Source organism: Amblyomma maculatum, chromosome 4 (assembly GCF_055883805.1).
Source record: "Amblyomma maculatum isolate TAMU_Amacu chromosome 4, ASM5588380v1, whole genome shotgun sequence".
Lineage (NCBI taxonomy): Eukaryota > Metazoa > Arthropoda > Arachnida > Ixodida > Ixodidae > Amblyomma > Amblyomma maculatum.
Window position 1 is genome coordinate 73,116,625 of NC_139347.1, and position 21,768 is coordinate 73,138,392.

The 21,768-nt window shown below is 45.0% G+C and overlaps 1 protein-coding gene across 1 annotated transcript in view; it reads right to left on the reverse strand.

The window, feature by feature from the left end:
- The window catches only part of LOC146191396 (uncharacterized), a 151,456-nt gene that overhangs the window by 75,186 nt on the left and 54,502 nt on the right, over positions 1-21,768 (reverse strand). Inside the window, 6 exon segments of the mRNA XM_084600316.1 lie at positions 6,652-6,770; positions 10,697-10,703; positions 11,985-12,127; positions 12,130-12,233; positions 14,958-15,172; positions 21,236-21,469. Coding sequence (XP_084456442.1) covers positions 6,652-6,770; positions 10,697-10,703; positions 11,985-12,127; positions 12,130-12,233; positions 14,958-15,172; positions 21,236-21,469 — 822 coding nt within the window.

Here is a 21,768-nt window from a genome sequence, read left to right on the forward strand (position 1 = left end):
TTGTTTGGGGATTTGAAGCGCCTTGTTATGTGTATCAAAGCTCTTAAGAGATGCCTCCACCGAACAAAGAGCGGCAGTTTTTCCCCCTCCAGGAGAAAGCGGTCATCATTGCCCAAAGGGCGAAAGGAAGAAAGATGATCGAAATTGTCGAATAGTCCATAATTGCATGGAGCTCGCTGTCGGTGATACTGAAGTGAAAAGACATTTTCGCCCCCCAGGAGAACGGAGCACGTTCGCAGCATGATACCGCCACGGTGCGGGTTTTGAAAACGTGGATAAGGCTGTGCATGCCTGGTTCTTATAACGACGAGCCAAAAGGTGCCGCAGTCCGCAATCTTAGTACTGCATAAAGCACTCGACTTTGCGTGGCAGCTAGGGCCCAGCAAATTTACGCGGATTGCCTGTTGGCTGAGCCATATTAAGCCATGTCGGTAAACGTCGACACGCAATCAGCAAAACTATGGATGTGAAAGACTTACCCAGACATCAAAACCACGTACAAGCCCTGCCACATCTACAGCTCTGACGAAACTGGCTTGCTCTACAAGATGCTGCCTTCGAAAAAACCTGAAAGCGCAAAGATACCAGGGGGGAGCCAGAGCAAGAAACATGATGCGATTCTGTTGTGTTCGTACATCGACGTATATATAAGACAAGCATCAGCTTCTTGTAATCGGCACAAGCGAGAGGCGACGTTGTTTTAAGGGAATCACAAGCTGCCCGCTCAGACACAGCAAAAACTAAATCATGCATGATCCGTGCAGACTTTAGGAGGTGACTGGGGGCCTTCGACGGTGGCATGTGAAAAACAGGAAGAATGCGTGCCTATTTTTGAATAAGTGCTGTGCCCATCACGTTGATGATACGACTCTGACGAACCTCCGAGACATATTTTCCCCCTTACTCCACTCTCGTGATTCAACCTCTGAACCACGTGCCACACGTAGTGTCAAGTATGCATGCCAAACAAGGTTTAATTACTTAATGGCTGCCCATAAGAATCATTGGCATGAAGCGCACTTTAGAAGTGGATTCCTCTATGGCTCTGGAAATGACGGCCGCAGCGGAGATAGCTAGAAGGGCAGCCATTATTAAGAATTCGTTAAAGCACGCAGGGTTTGCTGCCGGGCTGTTTGCAGTGGTTGCCGAGCTAGAGTCGGGGCCTCCAGAAGAATAAGCCGCACAACATGATCAACGCATGGCAGGAGCTGCAGAGTTTCGACGGGAGTGTGTTCGATGCTTTGGTCCGTTTTCTATTTGTGGATGAACACCTATTATCCAGGAGGAGTTTAGGAAATGACACCATTTATTATCAAGAACCTGCGAAGTGTGTAAAAGAGAGCAATGACGACGGCGGCGACAATGAGCTGCCGGAAAAGATGACAAGTCCTCGAAATGCGCTCAATGCCGTTGCATCGATGCATAGACAATATATGTTCCTCCGCCCGTAGGAAGCTTTGTTTTCTCAAATGTCATATGGCCAGTTGTACTAATGCATTGAGGTTGAAAGCATATAAACCTATTTTAAGGCCGAGCCTCGAATATGTTTGCATCGCATGGGGCCCCTATCCAAAAACTAGAAAAAATACAACGCCTTGCGGCTCGCTTTGTCTTCAATCGGTATAGGCGCCTAGACTCTACGTCCGCTAGGTTGCAGCTTACAGAATTAAAACCACTGGTAGAACGAAGAATGAAAGCACGTCTCAGATTCTTGCAGTCGCTATATTTCTCTGGACTATGTATACGACCCGAAAACTATATCGCCAAAGATGCCACGCGACCCTCACGCCATAAGCACAACTTCTGTCTAGCACCCATTTTTGCGTGCACCGACACATATTAATACTGTATTTTTTTTTCCACGAACAATTTTTGAATAGAATGCCCCCCCCCCCCCCCCCTCCCCAAAGTTTCCAATTCTTTCACCCTCCTTGATTTATGTACTGTAGCTGCTTGGTGCTGTGCATTTTGTTATTTTGTCTCATTGCGTCATGTACTTGGTGTATTTTTCGACATTATTGCATAGATTGTATAAATGGTTGCTCTTGACTTCTGATATACTGTCACTTAGTACCCTCTCTCTCCTGTTTGGAAATGCGACATGTCCGCAATATTTCCTAAATAAATAAATAAATATTATGCGTACGTTCATCGGTGTTTATGACAACGATCGACGTTGCAATGGTAATCCTGCTCAATTTTCAGCGCAGAATTAGATGCCGCAACAGGCAAGAAGAGTCAAGCATGGGTTACACACTTTTCGAGTAAACTTTCGCTTCCGAAGGGTTAGACTCTTACCTCTTTTGTCTCATACACTCCCGTTGTCGCGCTAACGAAGTTTTCGTGAAAAGAAAAAATCTCCTCATCTCGAATAATTTCATTATTAGAGAGTTCAACTGTATACAGTCACCGAAAAACTTTTTTCGGACGCGGTGAACATCAAGAAATAATCCAAATAGCCGAATAGTCCGAGAATTGCGTGAGCTTTACAAAAATACATTTTGTGCAAAAAAAAAATATAAAGTACCATGAATTTTGCCACTCACCCTAATTCGATTACAAGTCGATAATCAATTGTTATACCACACTATTTGCTACTCGATCTTCTTCCGCGTATCGGCCGCCCCTTCGCGAGCGCTGATTGAACCTAACCAGTTTTGCCGACTAAAAAATGAAAAAAAAAAGAAAAATAAACAGCAAAAGGAAGCCACGAAATCAGCTAAAATCCTCTAAATCAAATATCTGCTTAGAGGACCTTATTTTTATGCAGAAAGGTCTCATATTCACCATGTTATTATTGTAAATATTGGTACAAATATAATAACATGTCGATATTTTCATTACCGCTAGATCTGAAACAACGGACAACGAATTTCATTCTCAGTAATATTCCGACGACCTATAATTTGTTTTTAATAAACTTGCGAACGTACTTATCCTTTCCTGATGACAAGCGGCTGATTGCAGGCACTTTCATTGGCATCAAGACAATGCTTGCTTCGTGGTGTGCCGAGCCCTCTGCAGATGATGGTCTGCTCCCACCACCATTTCTAGGCAGAGTACCTTCGATGTTGCAACGTGCACAGTATATCGGGCCGATCTTTCAGATAATACACCTCCGAGCATTTCAGAGTTTGAGAAGTATTTCTCCGCCTTCGTAGGTCGACTCGAATAGTGATGATGAGGTTCGTCATCTCTGTTCGTGTTAGAATCACTCTATTTTTTACAGTGGCCAGTTGATTGAACATTCGTCCAACCTCTGCTATCGACCAGAGTAGCAGAAGAATATAATCTCTCATTCGAGATGGTCTACATTGCTTTTTATAATAATAATTGGTTTACAGGAAGGGAAAGGCGCAGTATCTGTCACACTTGCTCTGTGGACACCTGAACCGCGCCGTAAGGGAAGGGATGAAGGTGGGAGTGAAAGTGGAAAGAGAGAAAGGGGAGCCGTAGTGGAGGGCTACGGAGTAATTTCGACCACCTGGAGATCTTTAACGTGCGCTGACATCGCACAGCACACGGACGCCACTTCCGTGTGCTGTGCGATGTCAGCGCACGTTAAAGATCCCCAGGTGGTCGAAATTACTCCGTAGCCCTTCACTACGGCTCCCCTTTCTCTCTTTGCACTTTCACTCCCACCTTCATCCCTTCCCTTACGGCGCGGTTCAGGTGTCCACAGAGCAAGTGTGACAGATACTGCGCCTTTCCCTTCCTGTAGACCAATTATTATTATAAAAAGCAATGTAGACCATCTAGAATGAGAGATTGTAGTCGGAATAATTACTATACTTGTTCGCTTCGTCCAAGAATGCAGCAGTGCACCCACAGTTGCTCCAGCTGCCGAGAGTGATGTTGTTTCATTGCAGTCAAATAGCATAAATATTTTTCCTCGCGACACACTCATTAATTACATTAAAGACACCGACGACTCTTAAGCTACACAGAGAGCGTCCATTTGTATTTATAAGTTGAAAGAACCTATTTTCAAAACTTAGGGTCATTCAGCGAATCGTTCCTTAACTTCTGCACATACCTGAGAAGTTCATTTAGGCCAGAATGATTATCCGGAATATGTACAGACTTCATATGCATTCAAATGGCGCATACATAAATCAACGCGTATTTTGCGTATTCCAATATTCGCCTCCTAGGCATCTCGGAGACGTCCCGCGCTCACACCAAATTGCTTTTGCAGATATGAGCATATATTTAACGAACAAGGGCTATTCTAAGCGAAACTTTTATAAGCAACAAGAACCGGGAAAAGAAGCGCCAAACAAATGCTAAATGCTGCTAGAAATCCCGCCTCCCACAGCGCTACATTTCTGTCTACCAAAGACTGTAAATACCCCTTATATAAAGCAAGAAGACCGCTTACTTGACCAGACTCGACGCAAGACCGCGGACGTGCGTTCCTCATGAAACCATTTGACTCCTTCAAAACGATCTGCACGTGAGCGCAGACCGCAGAAACGGTAAGCTCTACCACTATTTCGTCAGTTGGGCTACCTACACCAGATTCCTGGTATCGTCATATCCGCTCCGCTTCAATTCACGACTCGGTGACGCAGCTGCAAGTCGTGCTTATGCCACGAGTGAATGCACTCGCCGCTCGAAACAGTAACATTCCGTTTCCATGGGCAACGATGGTTGCGAAGCCCATGAGATAGAACTCACAGAAAAAAAGCAAACGGAGAGAGACCTTAGGTTAATGCAATGAACAAGGCACCTGAGAACTTGTCCGTTCTTTCATCTCCCAGTATACGTTTTTGTTCTACTGATATGTGACTGTGGTATAAACCATTGTGCCCTTTTTCCAGCCATCCCGAAGCCATGCTAAAGCATCAACGGTCCTAAATTGAGGCAAATGAAATCACGCGTCAACTTTCTACTAAAAATGGGAGGGCGTGGATTGGTAGTTTTTAGGTTGGGTTTTAGTGCTTATCGTCCCTAAGCAACTCCGGCTATAAGAGACGCCGTAGTAGAGGACTCTGAAAATTTCGTCTACATGGGGCTTTTTTTAACATGCGCTGACATCGTACAGCACACGGATGCCACTCTGTTTCGACTCCATCGAAACGCAACCGCCGGCGGTCGAGTTTGAACCCTAGTACTCCGGCCCAGTAGTCGGGCGTCTTAGCCCTGCTCCACCGCGGCAGGGCAGGGTGGATTAAGAACGACATGTTTTGGATATTCTAGAGCGCAGCTCTTATGAGCCCGTTCGGCAGGTTAGCCGCGTGGCGGTTGATTCCGTGGCCGGTCTATCCGAGAGATAGTCCCGAGCTATAGAGACTTTCTCAGAAGAAGACAACGAAGTGCCACGAGTTCAGCGTCGCTCGCTCGTGGCACTACGTTCTCCTCCGAGCATATGTCTTTGCCTCGCGGAAAAAATAACAGTGCTTTTTAAACGCACATACATAAAGCATCTCTCAATTAATTTGCCTTCATCATCAGCCTGATTATACCCACTGCAGGGCGAAGGCCTCTCCCATATTTCTCCACTTAACCCGGTTCTGTGCTAGCTGCATCCACTTGACCCCTGCGAACTTCTTAATCTCATCCGCCCACCTAACTTTCTGCCGCCCCCTGCTACGCTTTCCTTCCCTTGGAATCCAGTTCGTTACCCTCAGCGACCATCGGTTATCCTCTCTTCGCACTACATGTCCTGCCCATGTCCATTTCTTCTTCTTAATTTCTACTAGAATGTCGGTAACTTGAGTTATTTCTCTGACCCACTCTGCACGCTTTCTATCTCTTAATGTTACCCCTACCATTTTTCGTTCCATAGCCCTCTGGGTTGTCCTCAACCTAAGTAGAACTCTCTTGGTTAGCCTCCACGTTTCAGCCCCATAGGTGAGTACAGGCAAGATGCAACTGTTGCAAGATGCAATATATAGCAAAAACACTCACGTAACTCCTCTCAAATTTCCCATTAGGGAGCATAAAAATCGTCCTCTGAATTTTTTTTTATTTAACCTTTGGTTATTATTTTTGCAATCAATTCTTCAACCTTTTTGATTTTCATCCCTCGAGGAAAGTAATTTTCTGAATACAGCAATAAACATTTGAGACCCTTGGTTTTAGTAGATTTCCAGGTTATTAAAATTTAACCTCTCAAACGCGATTCAGGCTATGAGCAAAGCTGTACTGGGAGACTGTGGATATTTCGACAAGATGGTCGGGTCTTTTATCATTCACACACATTGAGAAATACCAGGGCGCCTCTGTTCGTCTCCATTGAAAAGCAGCCGTCACGGTCAGAATTCATTCCACATCCTTTGGTTCAGCACTCAAGGCATAACCGCTCAGCCCCCGCTTCAGGACAGTGGAAAAGGGACAGTGGGGACAGTAGTTGAATAACTGAAGTGATCAAACATTGCTCTCAGTGTTTTCAAGGTATTCCTCGCCTGTCATGGTTCCTACTGTGTGTATTAGCAACGTACTGTACCTGTCCAAATTTGACAAGAATATTATCTCATGCAGCACTACCTTACCACTGTGTACCCCCACGGTATACCAGCAGCCGGATGCTAAAAGCATTGAGTCCCTACAGTAGGTACCTGAGCTGAGAAAAGCAGGTATACGTTGCTTTCACAATGTACGTTAACATGCTCGCATGGGACATTCTCAAGTAAAAAAGATATCCACCTGTTACCTAAGCAAACCAGGGGACACCAACTTGGCATTGTAGGCGTTCTGAGCTAGCACCTCCTCTCCAGTCGCCCTCTCCAGGACTGCATCACTCTCCTGCGCTCTCTGGTACTCATCTTGAAAACGGCGGATACCTGTTGTGCCTTGTGTGCTGCCCGTAGACCCTCACCCATCCGTCCACCACCATGTGAGACTAGCTCTCCTCGCTCAAAAGGGCATTGGACCAAATTCGTGCATTGCCTACAAAATGACCGGACTTAACCTGGCCAAGGGCCTTTGCACTTGCAAACACAAAACCTCACCCATGTCAAAACAACACTGTCTTCCCCATTTTCCTGGCATGAGAACAACGTTGCATACTATGTAAAGAGGAAGGTTACTTCAATCAAATTCAATGATGAATATTTTTGCCAGTTTGCAGGGTTTCAACCCTCACGTAGCGTATGCAAGACTATACAGCAGGATTGCGCTCCGAAATTCATGGAAGCTGTGAAAATTTTCACTGAAGTGGAAACTTCGTTGTAGTTAAATAGGTCCAAGATAGTCATGTTAAATAGGACAGTTCAAGAGCGTTCATTTTCAAAATTCTGTCAGCGCTAGTATTATTGCCGAGAAACAAATGTTAGAATATTGATGCCAAAATAAAAATGTTGGAGTGCTTCGAAAATGTGGAAATGCACGCATTCACAGAATAAGCGCAGTCCTGCAATACTGTCAGAACATCATTTTTTTTCCATTCGTTGTAAATGTGCCCCCGCTCTCACCCTGCAAACTTCATGCTGACACCACGCCGACTTCTTGCACTTCGGCGCGAATCAGATGTGCGTGCGCTTATGTCGCTCTGTGTTCAATGACTGGTATCCTAAACATCGCAGTACTGTTTCGGACGATGTTCACCATGTGGTTTCTCCGAATCTCAGATATTTTGCAACACATCATATACATATACCAGTGACATGTCATTCTATTGATACCCTGGATAGACGAGTAGTCGATCCGTCATTTACACAGCGCTAGACGCATTAGAAGAGCGGGAAAGAAACATCGTTACCATAACGCTCCTCTTCGGTGCAACAGTTAGTGCATCCACGCTGCGGAACACTTCCTGCAACGACATGCCGTCCATAATTGTGCGCTGTATTTGTAGTTTCACTAGGCACAACATATGGCCTGAACTAAATCTGTACGCATGTACTTTGGATCTAGTAACTGTTTTTCATAAAACGCCTGTCCTAGTTACTTACCGTAAAATTAACGCACATTACCATTAAGCCCTCGCCAACAAATCGAACAGGAGGAGCCACTCTTTGCCTTCGGAAAATCCGAAGCAAGCCACCACCAAGCAGTCACCGGCAGCGGCGCGCTAGATACATCTTTATGTGAATGTGCCTGTTCATTACATGCGATTCCTCAAGAAGTGCTATTCGTGCAATTAAAAGAGGAAATAACTTCAGCGGGAGCTTTTTGTTAAACCAAACGTTACAGATTAAAACCTCTGTGATTCGAATTCTGTGACCTTGAAATCCACCAAAATTGAAGCCCGTCTGTGGTGTAACGTATCACGTAAATTTGAGCAGATATTTGAATCGATGACTTGCGCCAGCCAGGTTAGGTCCGAATACTTGATGTGCTATGCAGGAATTCGGGATACTAAGTCAACCGAAACCAACGAAGCGATGAACCCTGGGAGACAGAAAGGGGCGCCAAAAAACAATCATGAAGCATTAAATGCCATAGCGATCCAGTCCCAGAATTCCCTGCACAAGAACGGACTCCATGGCACTGCTTGTGGATCGCTGAAGCATCCACAAGCGACGATAAGACCTGCTTCACTTCGACGCCGGACACTTCGAAGTCCGGTCAGTGAGGAGTGCTTATCCCACGACGCAACTATTCTTGCCCAGTGTCCACAGCAAGTTGACGCGCGCAACAACTTCCTGCGCAGTTCCTTCTAACGGTGTGATGTGGCAACCGAATTAGGTTACCGCCACCTCGATTATTACGAGTACAGTTGCTTAAAATCCACGTTTCTTCAGAGAACCAATTACATATTTGGACATCTAAGTGTGGGTTATAAAATTGGCAGGGTGTAAAGACAGCTTCGCAACAGCGGTGATTCATGAGGCTCCAGGCATCGAGCATAGTTAATTCTTACGCATATAGGCTAGGCATTCAGAAATTGAAACTGCTTGTTGGTTCTCGTCCGCGCGAACCTTTGTTCTTGAAACGAGCGCGTACACTCTGAAGACTCCGAAACAGCACACACGTGTGCCGCAAGCAATTCCGGCTGCACTTGAGCGTGTCATTCAAGTTGAAGTGCGCTTTCATTTTTTCCTTTTGTTGGCATTGATATGAATTTAAAATTTATTGATATACTTTCCGTGCGTCGCTAATTATGTGGGAAACGTACGAAACAAATCAAAATCTTTTACTGCTCATTTCTTCACTGTTTCGGTTAATCTGAATACCTGGTTAATTTGGATATTTATTGTGGTGATGACTTAATTATGGCTCTACTGTATTGGCCTACTTGAAGAAGCAAAATAAACATATATTCAGCTCCCTTCACAAAAAAACAATCAATCCAAAAGTTAACGCACGATAAATTAATTGCACTGCCTTCTAGCTTGCTGATGTGAAATCTGAACTACTTCGGTCTGGCGAAAACGAAGCTGTTGCGAAATTCATTGCAGCAGGATCTCACTAATGGCGACCTTCAACCATTCCTTCGTGAAACTTTATTTACAAACCATGCCAACAAAATAATGTAGTATACGAACTGAATATAAATATAGAATATAGAGAGAAATGTCTTCAGACATCAAATATTCGAGCAGTAAAAAGAAAAAATTGAGAAAATAACTATTCCTTTGTGTCTTGTATAAATTGAAATTTCTCATATGGTAGATAAAATATCGTTAATTCGACCGTCGTTACTCGGAAATTCAAACTAGGGCGGGGGTACTGACTTATGCCCATGAAAATCTAAGCACTCGGAGCTCGTTAATTCAGTTCTTCTGTGCTGCTAATGTTTCTTTTATATGCTGGAAATTTAGAGCTGAGCATAGCGCGATCCGCTACAGTGATCTGCTTCCGTGCGTTAGCAGTAACGATCTAGTCTACAAGGTCTGGAGCTGACCTTCATATAGATACCTGAATAGAAACGTAGATTCCTAGGAGACCTTACTGCTCAACCACGAAACAGAAGAGCAACGCAAAATCATCGGTCTCACTTTTACCGCTGCCGAGTAACAAGAAATTCCGGCCGACGTTTAGAGGAATGAATAGGATTTTAGGCTGAAGCATTTTCCCCCGGTCATTTTTGGTGGGTACGAATAAAATTTATTTCTCTCTTCGGCGCTGCAACTGGGCGCTAGCGCTGCCGCGATTCGATACCGCGAGCCGCATGTGCGCTCGCGCTTATTGTTCCCAATGCGGCAGGCACGCATTCCACCGGCAAACATCCAACTGGCTCTAGGTGATCTGTTAGAGTGCATCAAACCGCCCGCTCCTCCGCCACAGCTCGCGCATCGAGGCACCTTACGAGCTGTTCATGCACAGTGACAGTGCGCAGAAGAGGATCGCGCCATGCTGTCTCTCCATTTAGAATTCTCAGCAAGAGTGATGTTTTCGTCATATGCGCTCCACTTCACCTCGGGGCTATGTAGCGCAGCCGATGGCCATGAGTTGACGAATGCAGGTGCCACGCAAAGCAAGCAATACCATTCAGCTTCACTGAAACCGAGAGACGGACTTCTCGGGAAGAGAGCGTGCAGGACGAGAGAATCTGCTACGCCGACAACCTTTTGCATCCCAGTAAATTTATTTCTTTAAAGCTTGGGCAATTATCAATTACTTGTTCGATGAGAATAACGCGACAAGGATTGGCTGTCGCATTTGCAAAAACGCCTTATTACGTGTGCTGTAGGGAGCGTCTAAGCAAATTTGCTCCAAAATGTCAACAGCCTCCTCGGAATCCTTCAGGAAACAATGAGGTATCAGTGAAGCTATCCGCCATAAACAGCTTGCTGGAAAGCTTCACCCATGACCTGTAACGGACAAATAGCCATGACTCAGCATAAAAAAGTAACAACATATGATGGGCGCACACTTCTGGCACAACAAAAAATAGAGAAACACAAAAAGCACTAATCGATGTCCAAAATGATGGGCCGCTGAGCTTGGTTCGCTAGGTGATGCACTGTCAACAGCCACTCCAGTGAGCAAGTCCGAAGTTACGAAAATTCAAAACATATATGCGGTCGAACACAGGGCCAACTGTTATCCATCACACCTTCGTAGAGCTCAGGAGAAAGGTGTGCAGGCAACTTGCTGAACACACTCTTGTCTGAATACGACTGCTTGATAACCACTCTCCAAGCCAGTCATCGTCGACAAGATCTTTTTTTAGGAGCTCAATTGAAGGAACTGGCAAGAGACCCGCAGCATCCGAACTAGCAAGCGCTTAGTACCATAGACTGTTAGTGGCTGTTAGGCTGCCACAGGGGGCCCTACCTGCAGTTAAAATTAAAGCGGGCTGAATAAACCAGCTCCTAGTGTAACAGCATTCATACTGTTTATCTGTGTGGCGCATTTACAGTCGCACGTATTGAATAGCTCCAAAGTCTCACGTAATTAAAATATGAAATAATTTGTCCACAATGAAAACACACCATTGAGGAATCCATGCACCAACCATGGATTCATGTCCATGTGCACATGGGGTGCACATGGACATGTGCACCATCTGATTGCTGTGAAAACGATAGCTGAGACCTCCGGAATATTTGAAACCGCCTGGGTTTCTTAAATTCAAAAGTCCCATATCGCACAACATAACGTCATTTTTGTGCTTCCCCTGCTACCTAAGTGAAGCCGCCGCAACAGTGATCCATTTCAGTCCACATGCTAGGGCTCAGAGTTAGTTCAGTCGTTCAGTCGTGTCCGACTCTTCGTGACCCTATGGACCATGTCACGCCACGCTTTCCGGTCTCTCACTATCTTCCTAACATCACATAACTTCATCTGCAGTGCCTCGAGGATGCCACCTAACCATTGCGTTCGCTGCCTACCTCTTCCCCGGCGACCCTCAACCTTTCCCAACATCAAATCTTTCTCCAGCGACTCCTCTCTTATCATAAGATGACCAAAGTAGCTGAGCATTAACTTTAGAATTTAACTCTCCAATGAGCAGTCAGGGTTTATGGTCGACAATATCGACTGATTTGATCTTCTGGCAGTCCAACATGCAATTAGGATGAATCTGGGAAACTTGGTCCTCCTAAGCTACACGCTCAAACCTGAACTCAAGTGGGAGAAGTCCATGTTACCTTAGGGTGGTACAGCAAGGCACACTCCTTGCAGACTGGCAGATCGCATGATCGAAAGTGTCGGAGTGCCTCCGACCGGTGACGCAGGCAGGCGATCAGTTTGTCCCAAGGCGCCCGCAACTCATCGCACATACACTGCAGTCCTCGAACATCCAGTGGCCCTCGAAGCAGTGCCTGAACTGGTGCGCCATCACACAGTTGGGGCACAGGAAGTTGGCACAGTCGAAGCAGGCAACTGCACTCTTTGACCTGCGCAAATCAGCAAACGGGCCAATGTCATCACATACGGCAGTACTGTAAAGAAAGGGAATTATTTGGCTTGTCTGGTTTAACGACTCCAAGCAACTCGAATAATGGGAGATGCCGAAGTGGAGGGCTCTGGAAAAGTCGACTACCTGGGGTTCCTTAACGCGCACTAACATCGCACAGCATACGGGCGCCTTGGTTTACGATTACATCGAAAAGCGCCCGCCCCGACCGGGATTCAATCCCTTATCCTTGAAGACAGCAGTCGAGCTGCCCATCCACTACACCACAGCGGCGAAGAAATAAGAAGAGCCAACGTAGATTGGGCTAAACATGGAAAGGGGCAGCAAGTAGAATTAGAAGTCTATAACGTCTCCCTATAATGGGCAGACAAGAGGTAAAAAACAATCTTAGTAGAACTCGCTGCTTTACTGCACAAAAGCAAGGTATAGCTTTTGAGACATAATAGAAGCTCATTAATCAATAACCCAAACTTCAGGGGCCAGGACAAAAATTAAGCTATGCTCAGTTCAAATTATTTAATGCCCCTAAAAACTCATAGAACCAATTGCATATTCCTGAGTTTCATGTTATTTAATGACCCGAAAAAAGTTACAAGAACTATTTGCATAATTTCAAACATCTAAAATATTAAGCAATATTTTCTGCTTCTTGCATAAGAACAGAGTATTAATGATTTTTTCAAGTTTCATTAATTCTCTGCTGGATGTCACTATTTAGTCCTGGTAGGCAATAGCACATGGTGATCCATGTATGGTAATGCCTTGAACTTCATTGCACGCATTAAAAGATTAAATCAAGAATTAAGCGCATACAGGCCTTTAAGGCATACTTTCAGTGGAGAACCTGACAAGCTGGAGCCGGTTTCCGTTGTTTTGAGAATGCATGAACTGACCGACGAGATATAACGTCGCACGTGGAGAGACAGAACTGAAAGGAAATGAACTGAACAGCAATACAATGTACGAAGGGTTAGATGGAAGTCGAACAGGGACCCTTCGATCCTTGCACAATCCCTAGGCTATATTTGTACGCTTTGGTAAAGCGGAAAGGAAACAGGCGTGTTTTGAATATGCGCCACGCACAAGATTTGGACTGAGCGATGAAGAATAACGGCCCAGTGTAACCGAACAGCTGATGAAGCACATGAATGGAAGAAAAATACTTAGGCGCTAAAACGGTTTGACCCTATCCCAAAGTAAAACTAGACGCCAGTGGCGTGAATAAAATTGTCCAGAATTGCGCGTCTGGCCAAGGAGCACGCCCTGATGGCAGCGCGAGCTAAAGTGAATTTGATGGCGACGAACTGAAACTATGCTGCTGAGTTATATCTTAACGATAAGATACTTCCAATCGTCGTTGCTTCGGCCACTGCACCATTCCTGATGTGCAGGGGCAGCACTGTTCCACGTAGTTTAGGGTTGGCGAGGCGTGTTTGGACGATTGCTGCTCCTGCGGATAGTACTTTACTTTGACGTCAATCCTCATCCGAATTAATTGCTGCAAGCCGACCGATATCTGTTAATCATTATCCAACGCCATAGACAAACAGTTGTCAGCCACGATTGTGCAGATTTTAGTGCCCGAATTCTCGAATTAACGAGAGTTTTCACATTGCCAATTTCACTACGATTGCCTGCCACACCCGGAACTGGCAGACACCACCTCACACCATACATAAGTTAAGTTAAGTTAAATTGGTTCACAGGAAGGGAAAGGCGCAGTAACTGTCACACTTGCTCTGTGGACACCCGAACCGCGCCGTAAGGGAAGGGAGGAAGGTGGGAATGAAAGTGGAAAGAGAGAAAGAGGAGCCGTAGTGGAGGGCTACGGAGTAATTTCGACCACCTGGGGATCTTTAACGTGCGCTGACATCGCACAGCACACGGACGCCTCTTCGTTTCGCCTCCATCGAAACGCAGCCGCCGCGGTCGGGTTCGAACCCGGGAACACCATACATGGCAAATGGAGCTTTCCCTGGCTTCTCCGACTGTTTTTACACCATACATGGCAAATTAAGGAAAGATGAAAACAGTCGGAGAAGCCAGGGAAAGCTTACAGGAATTTTTAAATAATAATAATAGTTGATACACAGGAAGAAGAAGGCGCAGTATCTCACACTTGTTACTGTGGACACCTCAACCACGCCGTAAGGGAAGGTGGGAGTAAAAGTGGAAAGAGAGAAAGAGGAGCCGTAGTGGAGGGCTACGGAGTAATTTCGACCGCCTGGGGATCTTTAACGTGTGCTGACATCGCACAGCACGCGGACGCCTCTCCGTTTCACCTCCATCGAAACGCAGCCGCCATGGTCGGGATCAAACCCAGAAAAGTAACTCTTTATGCTACCAATTAGCGGAAAAGGTACTGCAGTTACAATAGATTCTTTACAGTAATTTATTCCCTGTCATATCTGCCTCACATTATTCCTGCTAACATGAAAGATGCTAAGCGCTTCTACATAAATCAATGCACCAAACAACCTGATAATAGGCAGGTGAGAGTACAAAAATGATATACTCGATACTACTTTTGCTAGCTAACGCAATATCTCAGTAATAGATTATTTCCACTCAATGCATCCCAAACAAGAAAGTCACTGCGAGTAGTAATACACTTCGAAGAAGCTGTAAGTGCACTCTTTACACCAACTGAGCTTGCAGCATCTGCAAGGGTCGTTCCTTCATTATTGAAGCTTCACTGGCCAGCTCACTCACCTTGCAACCTGCGCAATCAGGAATGGCACAGCCAAGGGCCGCAGTTTCTGGAATGTTGGAGACTGCACGATCGGATGGAAGGCCAGCCATGTCTCCGGTTAGCAAAGGTGTTTCTTGGCTGCACTGGGGGCAACGACAACGAATCTCGTTCCCTGTCCTCTCCTTTTCCAGGCACGGTTGACAAAATGTATGGAAGCAGATTAATACCTGCGAAGAAGGCAAAACAGCAGCTGTTGCAACAAAAAACTAAACAAGCATGCACCAGGAATCAAAATGGTGTATTCAAAGCAAGAGGCTAAGATTGGGACAGGCTCTGCAAAGATCACAAACAACACAGTTTTCTATCAGCATACAAAGAAATTGATGTTTCACATCTAAGAGTGGAACCCTGCTATACACAACTCATGTAGCAAAGTGATGTTGCATTCCCATTTCGCCTTCAATAGATGGCAGAAATTTTTCACCGGTTATAATAAATAGGTCTGTTAAAACCTCACTGTGGCGGTACCAGGTTAGGGCACTGAACCGATGAGTAGGCAAATCGTGCAATGGCGGCAGCAGCGGGCAAGTTTTTGTGCAGGCGAAGTGTCTGCGCGATGTGAATGCACGTTGAGGAGCCACATGTGATCGATATTATGCAAAGAACTTCATTGCGGCATAGCCTAATCAAAATGAGATGGTAAAATCCATAAAGCATAAATCAAACTTTAACAACGAAACAGTCTAATTAAAAAGCGCCAGTCCATGACAAAGTACTACCTGTGGAATGAAGCGTGGAGCCTGGGATGTCTCAGAGCCATGAAACAGGTAACAGCGTAATCAAAAAGCGAACGGTCTAAGGCAAATGATGTGCAAATAATAAAATTTTCTGGCACAAATAGAATACGACAATGGAAAAAAATGCCTTCAGATGTCCTGTTGAATCTTGGGGAAAGGAAGGAGCATTATACTTTTCAATGAACGCACGAAATTGTGGGCACACCTACATCTAACCAGGTCAAGATCATATTTTCACATTTTTTTCTTGTATATTGTACATTGGTTTAAAAGAAAGGAAAGGCGCATTATCTGTGGCTTTCAAGCTGACATAGCACGTCCCAAGGCTACCTCTTCGTTGTAATAATAATAATATTAATAATAATAATAATAATAATAATAATAATAATTGGGGTAAGTTTTAGGGAAGGAAGGCGCAGTATACATTAGGTGAACACCAAAAAATTGTGGACACCAACACAATTAATTCATGGTCATTTGAAGAGAAATTAGTTTCACACAAAGATCTGGAAGGCTTCGCTTCGGGTGTAAATTAGTTTATAAGAAAGGAAATGCGCAGTATCTGTCAAGGTCAATTGAAGGTGAATGTCGGCGATAAGCTGAAGGCTCTAACTACCTACCGTAGTCGAAACTTTTACTTTAAAACGCGCTCTTTGAGATAACAGAACTTTGCGAACAGCGAGGAAAGCGAACATTTAACAATTTGTGAGGTCAAGAGGGCAAGTGTACAGTGCGCGCAAGAAGAAACTGGAGACAAACATTCAAAGATGATGGAGCTCTCCGCTGAGGTGCAGCCAACAGTAAAAGTGGGGAACAAGAAACAAAAAGAAAAAAAGAGTAATGCTTATAACACTGGGACAGTTCAAAGCATTAAAAAACGCCAAGCGGAGGCACGGTGGCACTTGATAATTAATAATAATGGGTTCACGGGAAAAGAAAGGCACAGTGTCTGTATTATTTGTTCTGTGGACACCTGAATCGCACAATAATTTGTTCTGTGGACACCTGAATCATACAATAAGGAAAGGGAGGAAGGTGGAAGTAAAGGTGAAAAGAGAGAAAGGGGAGCCGTAGTGAAGGGCTTCACAGTAATTTCGACCATCTGGGGATCTTGGCGTGTTCTGACGTTGTTGTTGTTGTGGCTATAGGAAGGAAAAGAAAATGCACGGGCCTGCTATTGGCTCTGTAGCTGAGCCACCTCCGCTGCCTCGTGCAGACAGAAGAGAAAATAGAGAAGAAAGAAAAGGAAAAGGGAAAGAAAGACGCGCGCAGCAACAGCAGCCGTCGTCCATCACCAATGCGGTGGCGGGTGCAATGACGGCCTACAACAGATAAAAATTCGGTGGCAGGCTAGCCCCCGCCGCAAGCGGCGGTGATCTACCTGCCCCAGCCCCATCAGGGGAGAACAGTAGTCGCACGGTACACGAATGCCTTCGTTTCGCCTCCATCGAAACGCAGCGGTTGGGTTCGAACCAAGGAACGCCTTGATTGTCCATGAATGTTTCTTAGCCATTCTCCTTTACAAACAGCACGGAGTGTGTGGAAGACAATGCACTGTTTACGCAAAGCCGAAATTGATTTGATTTACTTCTAAAAGCAAGAAAGCACTCGGTTGTCAAACAAAAAACCGAGAAACCTATAATCGGAAGGCACATTTAGACAGCAATTTTGAAATAATTGTGCAGAAATGCGTATAAACAAAAAACAATTCAGGAAAGGAAGGGAATCAAATACAAAACACAACTGTACACAGTCATGGGCACAAAAATGCTTCATAAAAAATCCTTGCGGAACAAGTCAGCACATCAAGTTGAAAAATAGCGAAAAAAAGTACACGAAGGACGGATGAACAACACGGACAAGCGCTATCCGTTTTGTCCAACCGTTCATCGTGTACTTTTTGCGCTATTCTTCATCATGAGCTTTCACCAACTCGGCCAACTTTCGGCACTACTGAGCACATCAATAGTACAAATGGAAAGATCGTTCAGTAAACTGGAATACCGGTGGTATAACATTTACTAACGATAATTAGTACGTATATGTAAAGCCCTCCAAGTCTCTGGAGCTCGAGTTGTGCAAGTAGATATGCGTTTTGTGAGATTAGCGAGAGAGCTGACAAAGCTTGTGTTTTTACACCTCTTCTGGTGAAGTACGAGCATGAGGTAATAAAATTCTTGAGGCAGATGAAACATTTCATAAAACAACTCCATGTGTTTGATAGGTAGCCAACTCAACAGACAGCATCCTCAGACCCATGCCATCACGAACTGATATAGAAAATTTTGTTGCTCGTCCAAGCAACTTCATTAGAACGGTTCTCTCCCAAGCTTTGCTGCCACTGCTGCCTGCAGAACCCATCTTTCCAAGCGAATCCTATCTAAAACCGCGGAACAAAAATATCTACTACAGACGATGCGAGCTCCAGTGCTTCTGGCAATGCAAAGAATGTCTAAGAACGATTGTGTAGGCAGCCAACTAGACGAATCTACAACAATCAGAGTATCAGATTGATGCTGTTCAACTTGCGTCTGTTTGAATGGGTATCTGTCACTTTTTTATGAACCTTGTAATCTCGATTTCTTGCAGATCAAGCACATGACAAAGATGCTGTCGCTTCCTATTGAGAAACACTCCTTCAAAAGAAAACCTCCATAGTCGTTTTCGTGAGTGCAGGAAAAACGGTGGCTGGCAAAACAGGCCCGGTCAGTAAATGTGCCACACTTAAGTTACTTCCAAAGACATCTGAATCGATCTTTTCATCCACCAAAATTCTTAAAGATTTAGAATCGTAACAAGAATATAGAAGAGAAAGAGCTGCTCTTTTGGTACAAAACCACAATGTCCAGGATACCCCAACATTGTTTCATACTCCTCAGGGTACTCTTTAGCGCGCAGACAACACAATGCGTTATTTTCTGATTTCTACGCAAGGCAGGAAACTTGAAATCAGCACTGAAAAAGACCGGGTCTTAATAGTTTCTTATGTAATATCTGTGTGCTTGCTTGCACTTTTCCTAAGGCAACTCATGAGCGCAAACTGAAGGCGACCCGCTTAGAAGAAACAGAGACGGGTGCTACTTTTTTTTCTAGCGCCTGCCCTCGTCTCTCCTCGGTGGATCATTTACATTCCGTGCTCATCATTTGCCTTACGAAAATCATGAACCAACTAGGCCCAAGCGAAATTTACTGAAATTCCTGCTAGCACATCTGCCTGCAACAGTGTTCTCAATTTCTAGAAATGGTGAGCACCCTCCTGGATCTTGAAATTTCGCCTCTACGGAGTGAAGACCAAGCAAATAGTGTATGGTGATGTACAATCCCCGAAGTGTCAAAAGTTATTGCGAAATAATGTGTGAAAGTTTGTTGGAAGCAACTACGATGTGATTACTCCGAAAATAAAGATTGTTAAGAAATCGTAGGGGCTAAGGAATCCGACAGCATTGGCTGCTGACGGAAAGTAAAGACCCCCCCCCCCCCCCCCTTTACGCCACTGAAATTTTGATTACTAGAAACCGGTTTGATCTAGGCATCAGTATTTCACTGATGGCGCTGCGTTCAGTGCTACCGATGTCCAATTTGGTGTCTCAAGTGAGACGTCTCCGCGCTATAGCAGACGACATTTTGTGAGCATGTCGACACACCCGCAAAAGCTTTAATGGCGACACTGTTAAAGGCCCTTTTCACCCAAAATTCGGCATCGGCGTCAGAATAGGCGTTGTGGGCGAGAAACGACCAGCAATGCGCTCGCAGACGGCACCTCACATGACCGTCAGACAAACCACTGCCTAACGTTACCTTTGCAAGCAGCTCCAAACTCGGGCCTCTGCTTTCATATGGAAAGGTAATACCAGAATCAGCGTGCCACGACGCTTGCATTCAAGCAACCACTAGGTCACGAAGGCACCTTTATACGGCTTGGTTGAAGCGGGGCTTTATATGGGGGCTGGTAGCCTACACTATCGCGTCATATCCGTCAAGGCGGAGCTTACGTCTGCCCCATAATTTTTTCGATCAAAATAACTGTGATGAATATTCATTACTATGCTTTACACAAGTTTTGAGTGTTAGCTGTCGCTCAGAAGTCGCCTGTTGCAAGCAATATCCAGCTGCAAGGCAGGAGTTGTGGAACATTTTGAGCATAAAGCTGTGGTGAAAGTTTGTTTTGTAGCGAAGTGACACACTTTTGGAAACTAGTCATATTCAAGCATAGGGAGTACTGATTCCATTCTCCGAAGAACAAAAGTTAAGTTATTCGTAGGCTTGATTAGAAAAACGTATATTCCCGGAGAACGCTGCAATTTTTTGACAGAATACCACACCTATGCTGGCCCACCTATCTGTGTGCAGTTCCAGGAGGTCGCGAACGTCCTGAAAAGGACAGCTATCGAAAAGGTACAATGATACACCATCACGCCAAGTTGCCAGTATATTACAAGCAATAAAGGCAAACAAAATTGAGGGAATTTATCTTGGTTAAACCTAGTTATCCGATAGTAATTAAGCTATCTTGTTTAAGCATGACCCCTTGTTAATACTGGTGTTTCTTCTCTGTGTGATCTTCTCACCCTCTATAGGATCTCAGCCTCGAGCCTACACGCTTCCTCTACGCTATTGCTTCTCGGAGAGATGTATCGCCTGAACGATCACGTTTAACCTGACGTCGGCGCTGAAATATTGACGCATTCGAGTCCGCACGCGCCCAATCTATGTCACTGAGCAGCCAACTTCCTGCGAGGCAGTTGTTAAAATCCCGCCTATTTACATATCACAGTTGGGACTTTGATGATCGCTTTGCGGTCCCGGGTACACCTCTAAGGTCGAAGACAATGAAGTTAGCAGTGGAGCTATACGCTCTAAAATATATGTACACTACAACATAATAGGATTCCATGTGTGTTTTTGACGGGTGTCTCAGTCTCCGGGCACTGCGCCAGCCTTCAACACATCACACCAGCTATACAAGAACCCCAGCAGTTTTGTTTTGTTTTTTTCGCCATTGAAAAATGTGTGCAAGTTTTTTACTTTTTCAAAAACTTGTGCAAAGTTGTTGACTGGGAGTATGGAAGCTGATTTATATATTGCTATTCAACTGTTTCTATATTTACAGAAACAAAATAAAACCAACGTCATCTATCGCAGTAACTGTATCCTGTACTGTGGCAGTGGACCAAATGAATTCAACGCAATCAAATTTTATGCACAATATCTATCACGAAGCTGTAAAACTTGGTACTCAACGAATTCCGTTAGGCGCCATCTATATCAATCGCATAATAAATTATTCCGCTTCTTGCACCGCGGTTTATTAGTACTTAAGATAACCTATACGGCATAATTCTGAATGCTGCTGGTCTAATACTGCTTCGCGGAGTTTGCATCACGTCTCACTCTGAACGCGCGCTGGCGCTTGGGCAGCATGCGTCGCTCCCGAATAAGATGAAAATGGTACCTACAGAGGGTAAACCTCTCTACATCATACACAAGGCTTACCTTAGGAATGGTGCAGGTGTCATGGCAGAGGCTGCACTTGGTGCTTAGCTGGGGCAAAACTGCACTGCCTGTAGAGCCGACATCCGGGTGACTGCCTCCGCTGCTGCTTTCCCCGCCGGAACTGGGTGCCATGAATGCCTCGGGAAGGGAAGTGGGCGAGCCCAGTTGAGAGCCCGCTGTCGCGCCAGACCCACGAAGTGTTCGTGGTAGGCTACTGTCAAGGGAGCGCTGAGCCTGCACAAACACAAGAAACAAAGAATGCACAAAATAACATGATGCATGTTGAGCCAAACTCAGGAAGACGTAGGAGACAGTGTTGACGAAATGACGGCGCCCTGAATAAGTAGATTCACCCATTCTTGTGTCAACAATGCTACTTTCACTGTAAAGTACAATCGCGTGTTGTAAAAATGGTAAAATAAGAAGGTAGGTACAGGAGCCACTACTTCCAACTATTTTGATAAATGAAACTCCGCAGCATCAACACATTTATTACCGCTGGCCGCCTAGGCCGTACTTCACCAATGATAAAC